Source organism: Magnolia sinica, chromosome 8 (genome assembly GCF_029962835.1).
Source record: "Magnolia sinica isolate HGM2019 chromosome 8, MsV1, whole genome shotgun sequence".
Lineage (NCBI taxonomy): Eukaryota > Viridiplantae > Streptophyta > Magnoliopsida > Magnoliales > Magnoliaceae > Magnolia > Magnolia sinica.
Window position 1 is genome coordinate 70192222 of NC_080580.1, and position 14079 is coordinate 70206300.

The 14079-nt window shown below is 40.8% G+C and overlaps 2 protein-coding genes across 3 annotated transcripts in view; one reads left to right on the forward strand and one right to left on the reverse strand.

The window, feature by feature from the left end:
• Window positions 1–2536: 2536 nt before the first annotated feature.
• Window positions 2537–3922, forward strand: LOC131254045 (uncharacterized). Its single transcript, XM_058255086.1, has one exon. It carries the CDS (start codon window positions 2593–2595, stop codon window positions 3424–3426), a length of 834 nt encoding a protein of 277 aa, XP_058111069.1. The 5' UTR covers window positions 2537–2592; the 3' UTR covers window positions 3427–3922.
• Window positions 3923–6441: 2519 nt separating this feature from the next.
• The window catches only part of LOC131253403 (UDP-glucose:glycoprotein glucosyltransferase), a 115602-nt gene continuing 107964 nt past the window's right edge, over window positions 6442–14079 (reverse strand). For both annotated transcript variants that reach the window (XM_058254374.1, XM_058254373.1), the window contains exons 31-37: window positions 13226–13328; window positions 12973–13131; window positions 11744–11884; window positions 11546–11589; window positions 11339–11453; window positions 7304–7456; window positions 6442–7200 (exon numbers count right to left, since the gene is read on the reverse strand). In XM_058254374.1, the coding sequence (XP_058110357.1) occupies window positions 7012–7200; window positions 7304–7456; window positions 11339–11453; window positions 11546–11589; window positions 11744–11884; window positions 12973–13131; window positions 13226–13328 (904 nt within the window). In that variant the 3' untranslated portion in view covers window positions 6442–7011. The remainder of the gene's footprint in view (window positions 7201–7303; window positions 7457–11338; window positions 11454–11545; window positions 11590–11743; window positions 11885–12972; window positions 13132–13225; window positions 13329–14079) is intronic.

Sequence of the window (14079 nt, forward strand, 5' to 3'; positions counted from 1 at the left end):
TTGCATATATAAATCCAAGAATGAAATTCATTTACTAATTTTTTACAAATAAAATTTAATTAATAGATTATATTTGATAAATAATGTAAACCTTTGTCACATATTCTTGTTGTACCCCTGTAAGACTTTATCTTACATACTCTCACATGAGTGAGCATTATATGTAAATAAATATAAATATTTCTGTAATTTAATACACAGCTAGTTGGACCAATTTGAATGGTCCAACTAGTTGTGTGTGAGCATATATATATATATATATATATATATATATATATATATATATATATATATATATATATATATATATATATATATATCACGGAAACTTCCCATAAGGTTGAGTTGTGTGGGCCCCACCGTTATGCGTGCTGAAAATCTACCTCATCAGTCAGATACAATATTCCATGGTGGGTCTCGTGCTTACAAATCAAGTCAATCCATGACTTTTGTGGGCCACACCAAACACAAAAGTTGAAAGGGGTTATCCTCCAATTAAAACATTCATAATCATTTGTTGGGCCCACCGAGGTGTGGTTAAGAAATCTAGGCCATCCATTATGTGTGTTCCACTTGTACAAGGGGTTAGACTAAGTTTTAGATGCATCCAAATTTTAAGTGGGCCCCACCAATTGCTTTTATATGTTTTAGGCATCCCTTTACATTATTTTAGATGGTATGGCCCACCTGACTTCTTTATACGGATGATTTTTGAGATATCCCATCATTTAAAGGGGACCCATCAAATGCATGGTGTTGATGTTCAACACGCATAATGGTGGGGCCCACACAGCTCGTCCTATGGGAAGCTCCCACACACACACACACACACACACACACACACACACACACATATATATATATATATATATATATAACTCGCCTAAGTTTCACCGCACTGGTCCTGGCTGACTCACCCAGGACCGACTGAGCTGGTCTTTGCCAAGTATTAAAACCAAGATCTAGATGTGAAGCCTACTCTACATGACACTTAATAGTAAACACAAACTTACCAATCATCCCAACCATCCAATTTCGTCCATAGAATTTGGATGGTTGATATTTGATCATGATTCTTTTTAAACCGTCCTTTTGATAGACACCACTTAGACACGACCATCTCATCAGCTCAATTTTCTGCCTCCATCAAAGCATAACCACATTCCATACGGCCTGGATTAATGTGCATGCACACCACATATACAACTGACATGCACGCAAGGGTAAGTGGGTCCAATATCATGTACGGTTCCAACTGTCCGGGCCTTAGGTTTGGGCCCAGATTTTGAACTCATTAGCTGGGCCAGTAGGCCCGGCCCATTATTTTTTAAAAAACTTTGCTCATCCAGGACCCGATAATATCAGTATTTGGTGTTGGGTCCAATTGTTTGTGGGTCCCATTCCATAAAGTTCCCATAAGGTAAATCCTAACCCTTCAATTAGTGGCCAGTAAAAGGCCCAATATTCAATGGCTATGATCTTCTGGTCCCAGGGATTTCTGATGGATGGGCGTCTATGGTGGGCCCATAATTTCAGCAATTCGGATCACTGGCCCACCTTTACAAACTAAAAATGCATGTAAATTTTCCCCGTGCATTGCATGATGAGGTTTGCTAGGCCCACTTGAACCCTCTCCTCATTCACCTTCACACGTGTCACACGTGCCAACCTAGCACCTGTGTAGCACATCCTAGCCATGTGAAAGGTCTGTCTCACCATTAAGATGATCAATACCAGAAACCAAGCAGGTCCACTCATCAGTAAACCCACAAGATTACCAATGGTCCACAATCGACATACGTGTGGCAAACCACCACCGTTCATCTCCAGGTGGACCCACCTTATGCACAGACCAGATGTCTAACACACATGCTAGGCTAGCACTTGTGCCACGTGTAAAGCTACCGTGGATAGGGGTGCCCGTGGGGCTAGGAAACATCTTGTACGGTACCTCTTCCTACGTAACTTTGTATGGCACCGCCATCAGTATCTTGTTCCACTACACCCATCTTTACATGCTCAACACGTGCAAGCTCGATTAGTGTGTGGGAAATCCCACCCATACATAAACTGGCCCCACTGCGAAGATGACCCAAACCAAAAATCAGGCTCCTCCACTCATCAACCACGTCACACAAAAAATAAACCGTTTAAAACCAAACTTGAACGGTCCACATTCCAGCTCCACTTTCTGTCCTCCTGATGTATAGATTGGTCTGATCTTCGAAAATAGTCATCTTCACACTGGGGTCCACCTTATGTACGGTTCAGATGTCCCAGACACTCAACAGATTAACACATGCCCTACCAAAAATGCTTAAAGGAGTAGATACGGATGTGGACCACCAAACCTATTTGAACACAGCTATAAAGAAGTTCACGAGCCATTCCACCTACATTGGCTCAACCACCCCTTAAACTCACCTCACCAACGGTCTCAACGCCCAATATCTCTAAAAATGTGATAGTCCCTTTTTTTCATACTTTCTTACGGTGGTTTCACGTATTTCGCATTTCAGTGCTCCCACATTAGCATTGCATGCAAAAATAAACCCGTTGAAGTTCTTCAAGTTCGAAACAATCTTCAATCTTATGGATGAACCATGTACTACAAAGAAATGTCGTCATGATGGATTGGACTTCGACGCGCCGCTTCTATCGACGAGACGTTTAGGCAGCTTAGAAAAGACATGCGAATTGGACGTGCAAATAACTTGGAGCGATACACCTAGACGGGTTCCATTTCTGTGGGAGAGAGTTCCTGGCGAGCCTAAGATCACTGAAAATGGTTTGGATAGTGAGGAACAGATGCCTCCACCTAAGTTACCACCGGGTAGATTGCAGTCTTCTAATAAAGACTGCAATCGTAATTGTTTCAATGAAAATGACAGTAACGGTGATGATGATGATGATGATTTATTTTCGGATGCAATGGATATGATCTCATTGTCCGAGTCGTTGGACATGCATTGTGGCACAAGTCATGTGAGTGGACTCGGCGGTCTTGATTTGAAAGCGGTTGAATCCTGCGGTGACCAGTCGCCGAATTTCATCATGAGTCGGTTTCTTCCGGCCGCTACTGCATTGGCGTCTTCGTCGACTCTCATCGCTTCGAAGAACTCGAATGGAAGGCCTTCTCCACATCGCCATGGCATGAAGAATGAAATAGCAAAGCCGGCATCGAGTTATCAGTTATCGACGAGCAAGATCATAGGAGAATGTGGTGGGCCTCATGGTGCGGTTCGGACCTGCTCGCCATCGAAGTCTTGTGGGCTCATGTTCTTCTTCCCATGGAATCTAAAGCATGCGCTTTGCAGATTGAAATGCCAGATTCCAAGGTGTTCTCCTCGTCTGAAGCTTAAGGGTGATGTTGGACGGGCAGATGTAGTTAAACGTGGCAATGGGTCGAGCGGTGCTGGTGTTTGATTGGCCCAGTCCATTTCTTTATTGGGCCTAAAAAGCCCAGGTCCTACCCATATAAGACATAAGCGGACCCGATCAGGCCTCTTAAGGAATGTTGTTGAGTCTTGGTTGACTAATTTATAATTTGGGCTTGAAATTGGGTCTGGGCCCAATAAATGGGGGAAGTTTCAATTCTCTGGCCCAGAAACCCGATGAGACACTGAAAGAGGAGTCCATGAAGGAGTAATGATATGCAAAAGCAGTGATCTCGTCCGTTGGATGGTGCAGAAATCCATCGGAGAATTTCGGTATATTATCTGTTCTTGAATCTAGCATGTGGGGACCTCTCTCGGTTCGAGTCTTCTGAATCTTGACCGTCGGATCATGGGTGAGTTCTCTCCCTCCAAGTGGCTATTTTGCCTGTGTTTAAGGTATTGTAGTGAATTGTACATTTCTAATTGCAGATGACTCATGTTATAATGGGAAGATAAGATGCAAAGGTATGGTGATTATTAAGTATTATTCGTGGTGAACTGCATATGAGTAATTGACACCGTTAAAGAGGTTGGCCCCACCAGTAGTAGGCAATGGGCAAAGTATAAGTCGCCAAAAATGATCTTGGCCATTCAATCTATAGGTGGATAAAATCATGGAATGGTGGATGGTTTACATTGAAGTCCATTTTCGAATGGTCATGGTCATCTTTACAAGAGATGAGAAATGCTCTATGGTGCTCCTAGTTAAGTCGCAACACTTAGACAATCCAATCCATTGATCCAGACTGTTCATTAGGTTTAATGCACATTTTATGGGCCACCATGCAAATACCACACTGATCCGACAAATATATCCATTTGATCAATGCCCTTTAATATGGACGGTCAAGATTATTTACATGGAAATAGGTTCAATCAACAATTTGATCCATCTATTTGTTAGGACCTATCATGGATTGCTTATGATTCTAAATAATCATTTATGTTAGACAATTGCAACCCTCTCATTCATGGTTTGGAAAAAAAGGATGGTTATAGAAAATAAGGCCAAATCAAGGATAGATTGGATCATATGGTCCGCACACTCTTTTATGTTGTTCTATGAAATGTCTTTTGGACTTAATGTACAGTTCAGATCGATGGAATGGACTGTCCAAGTAAATAGATGAAACTAGGAGCACCATAAGAGAATTTTGGGAAGTCCCCTATTTAAAGCTAGGGATCAAGTCTAGTTGGACCGAGTTAGGGTTGAATCGACTCAATCTGGTTTTCAAATAGGATTGACCTGAACTCGATCCGACTGGAAACCGAGTCCAGCATGTCTGACTCGATCCAAGTTCGATCTGGCCTGAACTGATCCGGACCGAGTTCGATCCTGTCAAAAGTACCGAGTCAGGTTGAGTTGGCACTGAGTCGGATTGAGAGATGAGGGAGAGAGTGGAGAGAAGAGAGAGGAGGAGGGTGATGGTGGTGGGTGGTTGCCAGGCTTGGAAGAGGAAGAGGAAGAGGAGGAGGATGAGGGAGGGAGGGAGGGAGGGAGGGAGTGGAGAGTAGAGAGAGGAGCGTGATGGTGGTGGGTGGTTGTCGGGCTTGGAAGAGGAGGATGATGAGGGAGTGAGAGAGAGAGGTTCGGATCAGGTCGGGGTAGGGTTAGAGAGTTGGATTGAGTCGGGTTTCGAATTGAGTTGAGTCTAACCGGGTCGAGTCAGGTCGACTTACTAGGTAACTCGAACTCGACTCGGTTTAAGTTTGGATTGGGCAAAGCTTACTCGGTTTGGACCGACTCACTCATTCAGTTCGGGTCAAGTCAAATCGGAACGAATCTAACGAGTCAAGTTAGCGGGATCGAGTCGTCCAATCCCCACCTCTACCCCTATTCATGGTTGCTATCAAGATTCTTCCATATTTATTATTATTATTATTTTTTTTTGAAAAAGTTGTAGTAAATTAATTTAATATTTTATTTTAATTTTCATACACTCAATATACATTGGGTTAGGAGTAACTGCAGCACTACAAAACCCATTCCTACATGAGAAAAAAGCATGGCCCACTTTAAATAATCTTATCCCTTGATCAATGCCAATATTCATTCATTTGCATCTGTCATTGGAAAAATCATATTTTCATTGGACTTTATTTGAAGAAAACAAGATCTGATTCAGGCCAAACCCAGCATGGTTCATATCAGCTTCAGGTACTTGTTTTTGTTTTTGTTTTTAAATTTAACGGGCCCACTTTTTGTAATCATTGAATCCTCCAGCCTGATGTGATTTTTCTCTATCATCGTAACATGCAATCGAAGATGAATTCATATGATCCCCATGCATATCCAGGCGCTCTGTAGCCCATGCTATTGTCTTTTGGGCCCATAATAGGGAGATTCACCATGCCCTAGAAAATCCTTCAACAAGATATTCCCATCTTTTCACTCTTGGACCTACGAATGGGTTGGTTAAAAAGGATAAATGAAGCAATGGTCCACATTCATCAAATGTGCACATCTGCTAACACTTACAATCTTGGAAGAGTTTGTTTTGGCCTCCATCGCAACTCAAGATTACAGCATCTACCTATTGAGGCCCACTTGCTGTGATGGTCCACTGATCAAAACAGTGAATGTTCTGGATTCTATGTTGTACGTACGATCACAATCTAACCGTTCACTGAGTTTGGATGAATTTTAGAACGTTGAAAATATACTTCTTAGTGGCTCACATTCAACTCCAAAGATTCACACGTTAAAATGATCACTAAAGCGTGGTTATCAGATAATAGCTTATGGTAGCACCGTTCAAATCATCAGACCATCTCTGCATATGCAGACCCAATGCTTACTGTACTATCAATCCGGAGCAACAAAAATCTATAATTCCTCCTCCATCTCTGCATATGCAGACCCAATGCTGACTGTACATCAGACCCACTTGTACCAACAAAAATCTACAGATACCATGCATATCCACACCTTCAGGAATCTATAATTCCTACCAATTGAAATCAGAACGTTGGATATTTTCCTCGAATAAAAAGGAGAAACAAGGAGAGCAACATATTCATTATTCATTGGAAAATGGATACCGTTCTCATAGTTTTAAGGGCGGTAGTCGCAACGGTCAATTCATTATCATTGTCTTACAAAATTGGCAGGAGAGACAAAAGCTAACTTGCCTTTAAAAATGAAAAAACAAAAAAGAAGAGAGAGAGAGAGAGAGAGAGAGAGAGAGAATACAACGGCTAACTTAAAAAGGCGCATAGCAACTCAATATATATATATATATATATATATATATATGAATACATTCCCACTATAATTTCTATTCCCCTGTGGGGCCAAATTGCCTTCTTAGGGATTAGAGGGCGGAGATGCTAGCACCCTCCATCAATGAAAATGTGTGACCAAACTGCCTTGTTACTGTTTGGAAAGCGGAAATGCTAGCACCCTCCATCAATGAAAATGCGTGACCAAATTGCATTGTTAGGGTTTAGAAAGGGGAAATGCTAGCATAGAAACTGCCCCCAAAATTCTTGTATCACCCATTGGAGATTTCAAAGGGACTTCTTGCATGCAATCCCACGTGCGGTCCCCCATCTATAAAAATTATAATTATAATTATAATTCTGCACGGGATTCAGAGTCGTCTTTCGCACTGTCTTTTGCACTGTCAGTGATTGAAGTGTCCTCATGATTAGGTGACAAGATTGATTCCTGGGCTTCAACCTCTTCACCTAAAACTCTTGCAGTGAACCGTCTTGCCTCTGAATCAAGATCCGGCCACTCAGAAACTATTCTTTTGGCACCCTGTTAGGAAGAAGAGGAAATGGAAGAAGATGGCATATGCTTGTAAGGGTGGATGGGGAGAGTATGAATGGAAATTTTGAGAGAGAGAGAGAGAGAGAGAGACCTGAAGTTTGGGCTCCTTCGTCATGGGATTGTTGCAGAGATCAATAGTCTTCGCCTTGGACTTTGTGACATTCCCACACCATGACTCACACCAGAGCCATTCTGGGGGGAGAGAAAATATGGGTACCGTGTGCTGGGCGTAATTGGGAAGATCCTGAAGAATATGAAACGTTATTTCCAATTTTCAATTGAATTTAAGAGGAAAATAGCAATAACAAATTAATAAACAAACATAAGTTCAAAAACTGTAAAACTCAACTTGGATGTCCAGCCAGGTACGGTCGACTGGAAGGCTTGGCTCCAGTGTATTTGCGAATATTTTTTTGAGACAATGCTATGAGGACGCCTATGTTTTGGTTGAATTCCAAAAGAAAGACTATTTTTAAATTCTTTCCTAAAACCCGCCAAAGGTTTCTACCATTAGCCAAAAAAGGACCGTATGATATACTGTATTTTTTAAAAGATGTTTTTACCATCTTAAGCGAAAAAACATCTCCAGCGCCGAACTCACGAAGCTCCCAACCCTACCTCAAACCCTCTCTCTCTCTCTCGGCCTAAAGACAAATTCCATGGAGAGAGATGTGACAGCCCCACATAGCATCCGGATTTCCTGAGAAAGGAAGTTCCTGCACTGGGAAGTTAGGTGGGGTCCACTGTGATGTCTGTGAGTAATCCACCCTGTCCATCCATTTTGCGAGCTCATTTTAGGACATACAACCAAAATGAGCCGGATTCAAGACTCAGGTGGGCCACACGAGAGGGAAAACTGGGAAAAGAAATGCCTACCTTTGAAACCTTCCTAGGCTCCACCTTGAAGTTTATATGCCATCCAAACCGTTTATAAGGTCATTACCACTAGCATGAGCTGAAAACGCAAAATACCTTATCCCAATACAAAACTTTTGTGGCCATACGTATATTTCAATGGTGTTCATTTAATCCCCAATGTTTCCTCACGTGTGGCCCACTTCAGTCTTGGATTTGGCTCATTTTTTGTCTCATGTCCTAAAATGAATTCGCAAAACGGATGAACAAGGTGGATATCTCACAAACATCATGGTGAGCCCCACCTAGCTTCCTAGCCCCGGAACTTTCTAGGAAAGCCTTTTGCAGGAAATATGTGGAAGCGGATTAGGTGAGACCCCGAATCCATCGAGGTGGGTGGGACCCTTGACTGTGGGGCCCACTGTGATGCATGCAACTACATCCATGCCATACATCCATATTGAAAGCTCCTTTTAGGGCATGATCCAAAAAATGAAGCAATTCCAAATCCTATATGAACTAATAGTACAAGAAATAGTGGTGATTGACCATTAAAAACTTCTTGTGGGTCACAAAAGCTTTGGATCAAGATGATATTTGTGTGGTCTCTTCATCTAGGTGTTTTGCGAACTTATCAATATGTTGGATGGCAGATAAACATTCCGGTGGAATCTATGAAGTCTTTAATGGTGGGGATTCCATCACGGTTGTTTCCTTGGTGTGGTCCACCTAAGATTTGAGTCAGCTTCATTTTGTGACTATGCCCTAAAATGAGCTTTCAAAATGGTTGGACGGTGTGGATTTAAGGCACTTGCATCACTGTGAGGCCCACGGTCAAGGTCCCACCCACCTCAGTGGATCCAAGGTCTCGCCTAATCCGCTCCCGTAATCTACGTTCATTTGGTTCTAGTTTTGGCTAGCAACGCTGCCAATAGCCGCGTAGCTACTAGTCAGTGCTATGTGGGGCCCCACCATGATGTGTTATATCCATGTCATCCATCCATTTTTATAGATCATTTTAGGGCTTGAACCCAAAACTAAGGTAGATCTAAATCTCAGATGGACCACACACCACAGAAAACAGTAGTAATTGAATATCCACCATTAAAAACCTCCTAGACCCACTGTAATGTTTATTTGACATCCAACATGTTGATTAGGTCATACAGATTGGGATGAAGGGAAAAAACAAATATCGGCTTGATCCAAAACTTTTGTAGCCCCCACGAAGTATTCAACGGTGGGCGTTCAATCAACATTGTTTCCTGTAGTGTGGTCCACTTGAGATTTGGATCCATCTCATTTTTGGGCTCATGCCATAAAATCATATGGAAAAATGGATGGACGGAGTGGATGAAACATATACATCGTGGTGAGGCCCATGGAGCAGATTAGGTGGGTTCCCGGCCTCACCCAAGACAGTGCGGCACTTACCGTAGGGCATTATCCAAAAAGTCAAGCAAATCCAATTATCAAGTGGACCATACGATAGGAAATAGTGATGATAGACCACCTTATCATTAAAAACTTCTTACGGTGCACCTTAAATTTTCCTAGTTTTTATTTGCCATCCAATATGTTGATAAGGTCACATAAGCCTGGATGAAGGGAAAAACAAATATAAGCTTGATTTAGAACTTTTGTGGCCCGTTAATGGTCAGTCACCATTGTTTCCTATGCTATGGTCCATCTGATAATTGGATCTGCTTCATTTTTTGAATTGTGCCCTAAAATGATTTGGTAAAACAGATGAACGACATGGACACATAATACATATATCAAGGTGGGCCCCATGGTAAGGGTCGCACCGTCTTGGTGAGTCCAGGGTCTCACCTAATCCACTCTCTGGTTCCAGGGCCGCAACCAATTAGTGCTCCTCCATCACAACCTTCCCACTAGAGTTTCGAAAGTTGTGGGCCCCATTATGATGTATGTGACATATCAACTCAGTCCATCTATTTTGTAAGATCATTTTAGGGCATGGGCCCAAATATGAGGAAGATCCAAATATCAAGTGGACCACACCATAGGAAACGGAAGGGATTGAATGCCTACCCTTGATAACTTCCTAGGGGCCAAACAAATTCGATGGAAAAAAAATTATAGTAGGTCCTTAATTTAGGTCTAAGTTACCTAATCAACAGATTGGATAGCATAAAAAGAATTACAGTGGGCCCTATTATTTGTTAATGATAGGATTTAATTGTCATTGTTAAGGTATTCCGTAACGGTAATGGTGGCCATAACGACGACCACCGTTACCTTTACGATATGGGTTGTAATGGTTGTTACGGCCCCGTAACGGTTGTTACAGCCTCTATTATTATTGAAAGAAAAAAATCCGAAAAACCTGTATCTGCTCCGTAACGTTGAATTTTTTTTTTTTTTTCAAAAAACTTGCATGTCCCGTAACAGACCATTCAGGGCTGTTATGGCCTTTACAATGGGCGTAACTAGCCGTTAACGGCAATTACAAGTCATTTTTTCCTTAACAGTTGTTATAGCCATTAGTACCTTCTAACGTGTAATGGTTGCCACCTTTACCTTTACGTAACGGCCTTTACGGCACACCATGGCCACTTGTTAACTCTTGTGGGCTCCACATGAGATTAGCCTCTTTTTCATTTTTGGGCTTCATGCCCTGAAATAATAATCCATGAAGGATGGCCGGCATGGATCAAACAAATGCATCATTGTTGGGGCCCACGGTGTACTCCACGGTTAGAGTCGATTCGGCCACCTTGCACAAGAAACAAAGGGTAAAAGGGGCATAACCGTCATTTTGAAATATAATATAGACGAAATTCTATGACCACTGTTAGTCAAACTCAAAATGAGTGTTTTTTTGCCATTTTTCAAAACCTTAGGCGCGTTTTAGGAAAGAGTTTAAAAGCAACCATTTTTTTTTTTTTTTGGAATTCAACCAAAACATAGGTGTTTGTATGGCATTGTCTCTATTTTTTTTCTCACTATCTTTAATTTTCTTTTCCTTTTATTTGCATATGGATCTTTTTCCTCCTATGGTAACGGAAAAGCTACATATGAGGATGTACAAATTTTCCTGTATAAAAGGTCTCCCTAGCATTCTTCTCTATGACGCCCTGGCATTCTATTAGTGTGTGCTGTCATCAACTCTTTCTTGGTAATGGAAAGGTTGGAATTAAAGCATGGTTTAATAAATTCGAATCACCATCTCATAAATACAAGAAACATAAAACATTTCAGATGAAAAAAGAAGTCGATGGAGTCAAGATATGATAAAAACTCTTACCTGATCAAGATTCGATAGACTATTTGGATCCTTGCTGAGAGTCTCGTAGAATACCCTTAGATTGTCACCTGCTGCAGTTTGTCGGAATTTCATCAAATCGACAACATACAAAGCACTGTAAAAAGCACACCACATTAGAAATCTGGGAATCAGTCATAATAAAGTCTAACAAGCTGCCACCCAATATTTGAAAAGGTAACTGCAGACCTTATATGATATGGCTTCCCCCGTAAATGGTCCTTCCAAAAGCCCTTTTAAAGAAAAATAATAGAGAAAATAAGACAGCAGTGATGTTCAAATGATAGCATGTTCAATTAAGGATAAAAGAGAGATGCTTTCTCGAAACAAATATAAGCACTGATAATATATATTTTTTTTTAAAAAAAAAGGAATCAGAAATCTGACTTGTCTCCAAAATCTGTAGCCATCCATGTCCTTGTTGTTGTCACAGAAAGGTGTATATGCAAGAGGTCTTCCTTTTATATCCATGTCGTAGAGTTCTCCCATGTCTGCCCTAACTACCTGATCTGCATCAACAAATATGACCTGCAGACAGACACCAGCAGAGTAAAGAACTTGGAAATTCTATAAACAACGTGATGTGCAAATGATATTATACTATTAACACGAAGTGAAATGGAAGTGTAAAGAATATGGTGTTATCGAATTTTGCTGCCTAATAGAAGTGACTCACATACCGATTGTTAGAGTATACAATACTATAGCGTACCCGCGGAGTAGTCAAGTGTTCTAAGAGTGTGTATGAAGCTGTGTGGTAATTCAAAGTACTGTACTGGATATATTAATACATTTTTTATGATTATCTCTTTCCATTGTAAGCTATTCTTTGTAACTGTATGATATTATAAATACGAGAACTCTTCTAAAGAACAGGTGGTCTCTCCCCTTCTCCATCTACATTCAATTCTTCCCCTCACGGATTTCTCTCTAAGTGGTATCAGAGGCATCTGATCCATTCCGGTTTGTTTTTTTTCCCCTTTCCTTTCCTTTCCGTTTCCCTAATTTCTTCTTCCCTATTCTTTCCCATGTTCTTTTGAGGGCTTATTGATCCCCCTTTCTCCTCTTATATACCTGTATGATGATGAAAGAAGCGTAACAATGCATCCATCATCACAATACATGAATTCCCATGGATTTCAATGACTGTATAAAGTCCTTAGACGCTTCGATTATCCACCAGACAAGTCCATTTCTCAGATCTTGAAGTGCAGCAGCCCCAGATCTGAAAGAGTTATCTCCCACAAATCTACATTTCTTAGATCTGGAAGTGCAGCAGTCTCTTTTTCTTTTTCTTTTTTTCTTTTTGCTTCAGGGTCCACCAGAAATAGCAAAGCCCTCTTCCGGATACATCTACAGAGCTGGTTTCATGTCTGGCAGCCATCTCAATACCAAGAGACATTTCCGATGGCATCTAAAGTGCCAGAATCCATTTCCAGTAGCCTTTCCAGAGCTGGCATCCATTTCCAGAAGCTTTCTTATCATCAAGTACTACAGCTTTATACACACTTTTTAATGCTTCACTACTCAGGAGGAACACTACAGTACTGTATACTCCAATACTGATAAATAAATAAAAAGGAAAAGAAAAAAGTAAAAGAGAGAGACTGGAATACCTTCTCCAAGGAAAGTGGAAAAATAACATCAAGAAATAAAATTTTGTATGCCCAAATTATCCGCTGCTTCTCTTTCTGTTTATGTAACCAGGTTGGCCACTTGTAGGTTATAAGCTCATACTCAAATCCATACTCATGTGCCATGTGGGGTATAACATCCTGCACAAAGAGTTGAAAACCAGAGTCTATCAGCTTGTAAGCTCAGAGATGCTTTGAAAATTAAAGGTATGCATAGAACTGGAGTAAACCACACCTTAAACTGAGGAGAAAGATAGTTCTTAATAAACCAAAACTTCACTGGTCGATTGGTGTTCTTAAGAACACTCAGTATCATGATTTTGAGGAAGCGTTCATACCTGAAAAATGTAATAGAAAAATAAAAATAAAAATAAAAATCATACAATAGAACTCTTAATTCTCTAACAGCATCAAAGACATAGTTATCACAAGAAAATAATAATAATAATGATACATACATACATTAAAAATAAAAGATGCTTAAAAATAAAATGGTCAATGTTTTTTTTTTTTTTTTCTTTTGAAAGGTAAAGAATATATTAAAAGAAAGCCAAAAGGCAAAGAATACAAAGAAGAAATATAAACAGAAACAAAAACCAGAAAACCTGCTATTAAGGGTCCCAACCCCCTAAAAGGGAGAACAAATAATGAGAATCCCAATCCCCTAACAGGGAGAACATCTTACCAACAGCTGCCAGGGGGGCTAAAGCAGTGGTTGTTCCGTTCCCCCCAAAATGAACCACAAGGCAGCAAGCATAACTAGCCTCCACTTTTTCCTTACATTGGCCGCTGGCATTCTGGTGTGACAGGACCTATACAACCTCCCATGGTGTTGGGCATAACCCAAGAGATGTGAAAAAATTGCAGAATGCTGGCCCATATCTCCTACGCTTCCAAATCCAATAGCAAAATTTCATGTATATGATCTGGATGTTAGGGTTGTCCAGTAGTTTCATTCCCAGGGCCTATAATTTGGGCAGTCTGGAATCTGGATTAGATATAGATGTATGCCACCTGCGTGGTAATGCCTGCATAAATATTAGCTACTATACTCCCCCAGGGTATGTACTTCCTTTATATTAAGGAAGT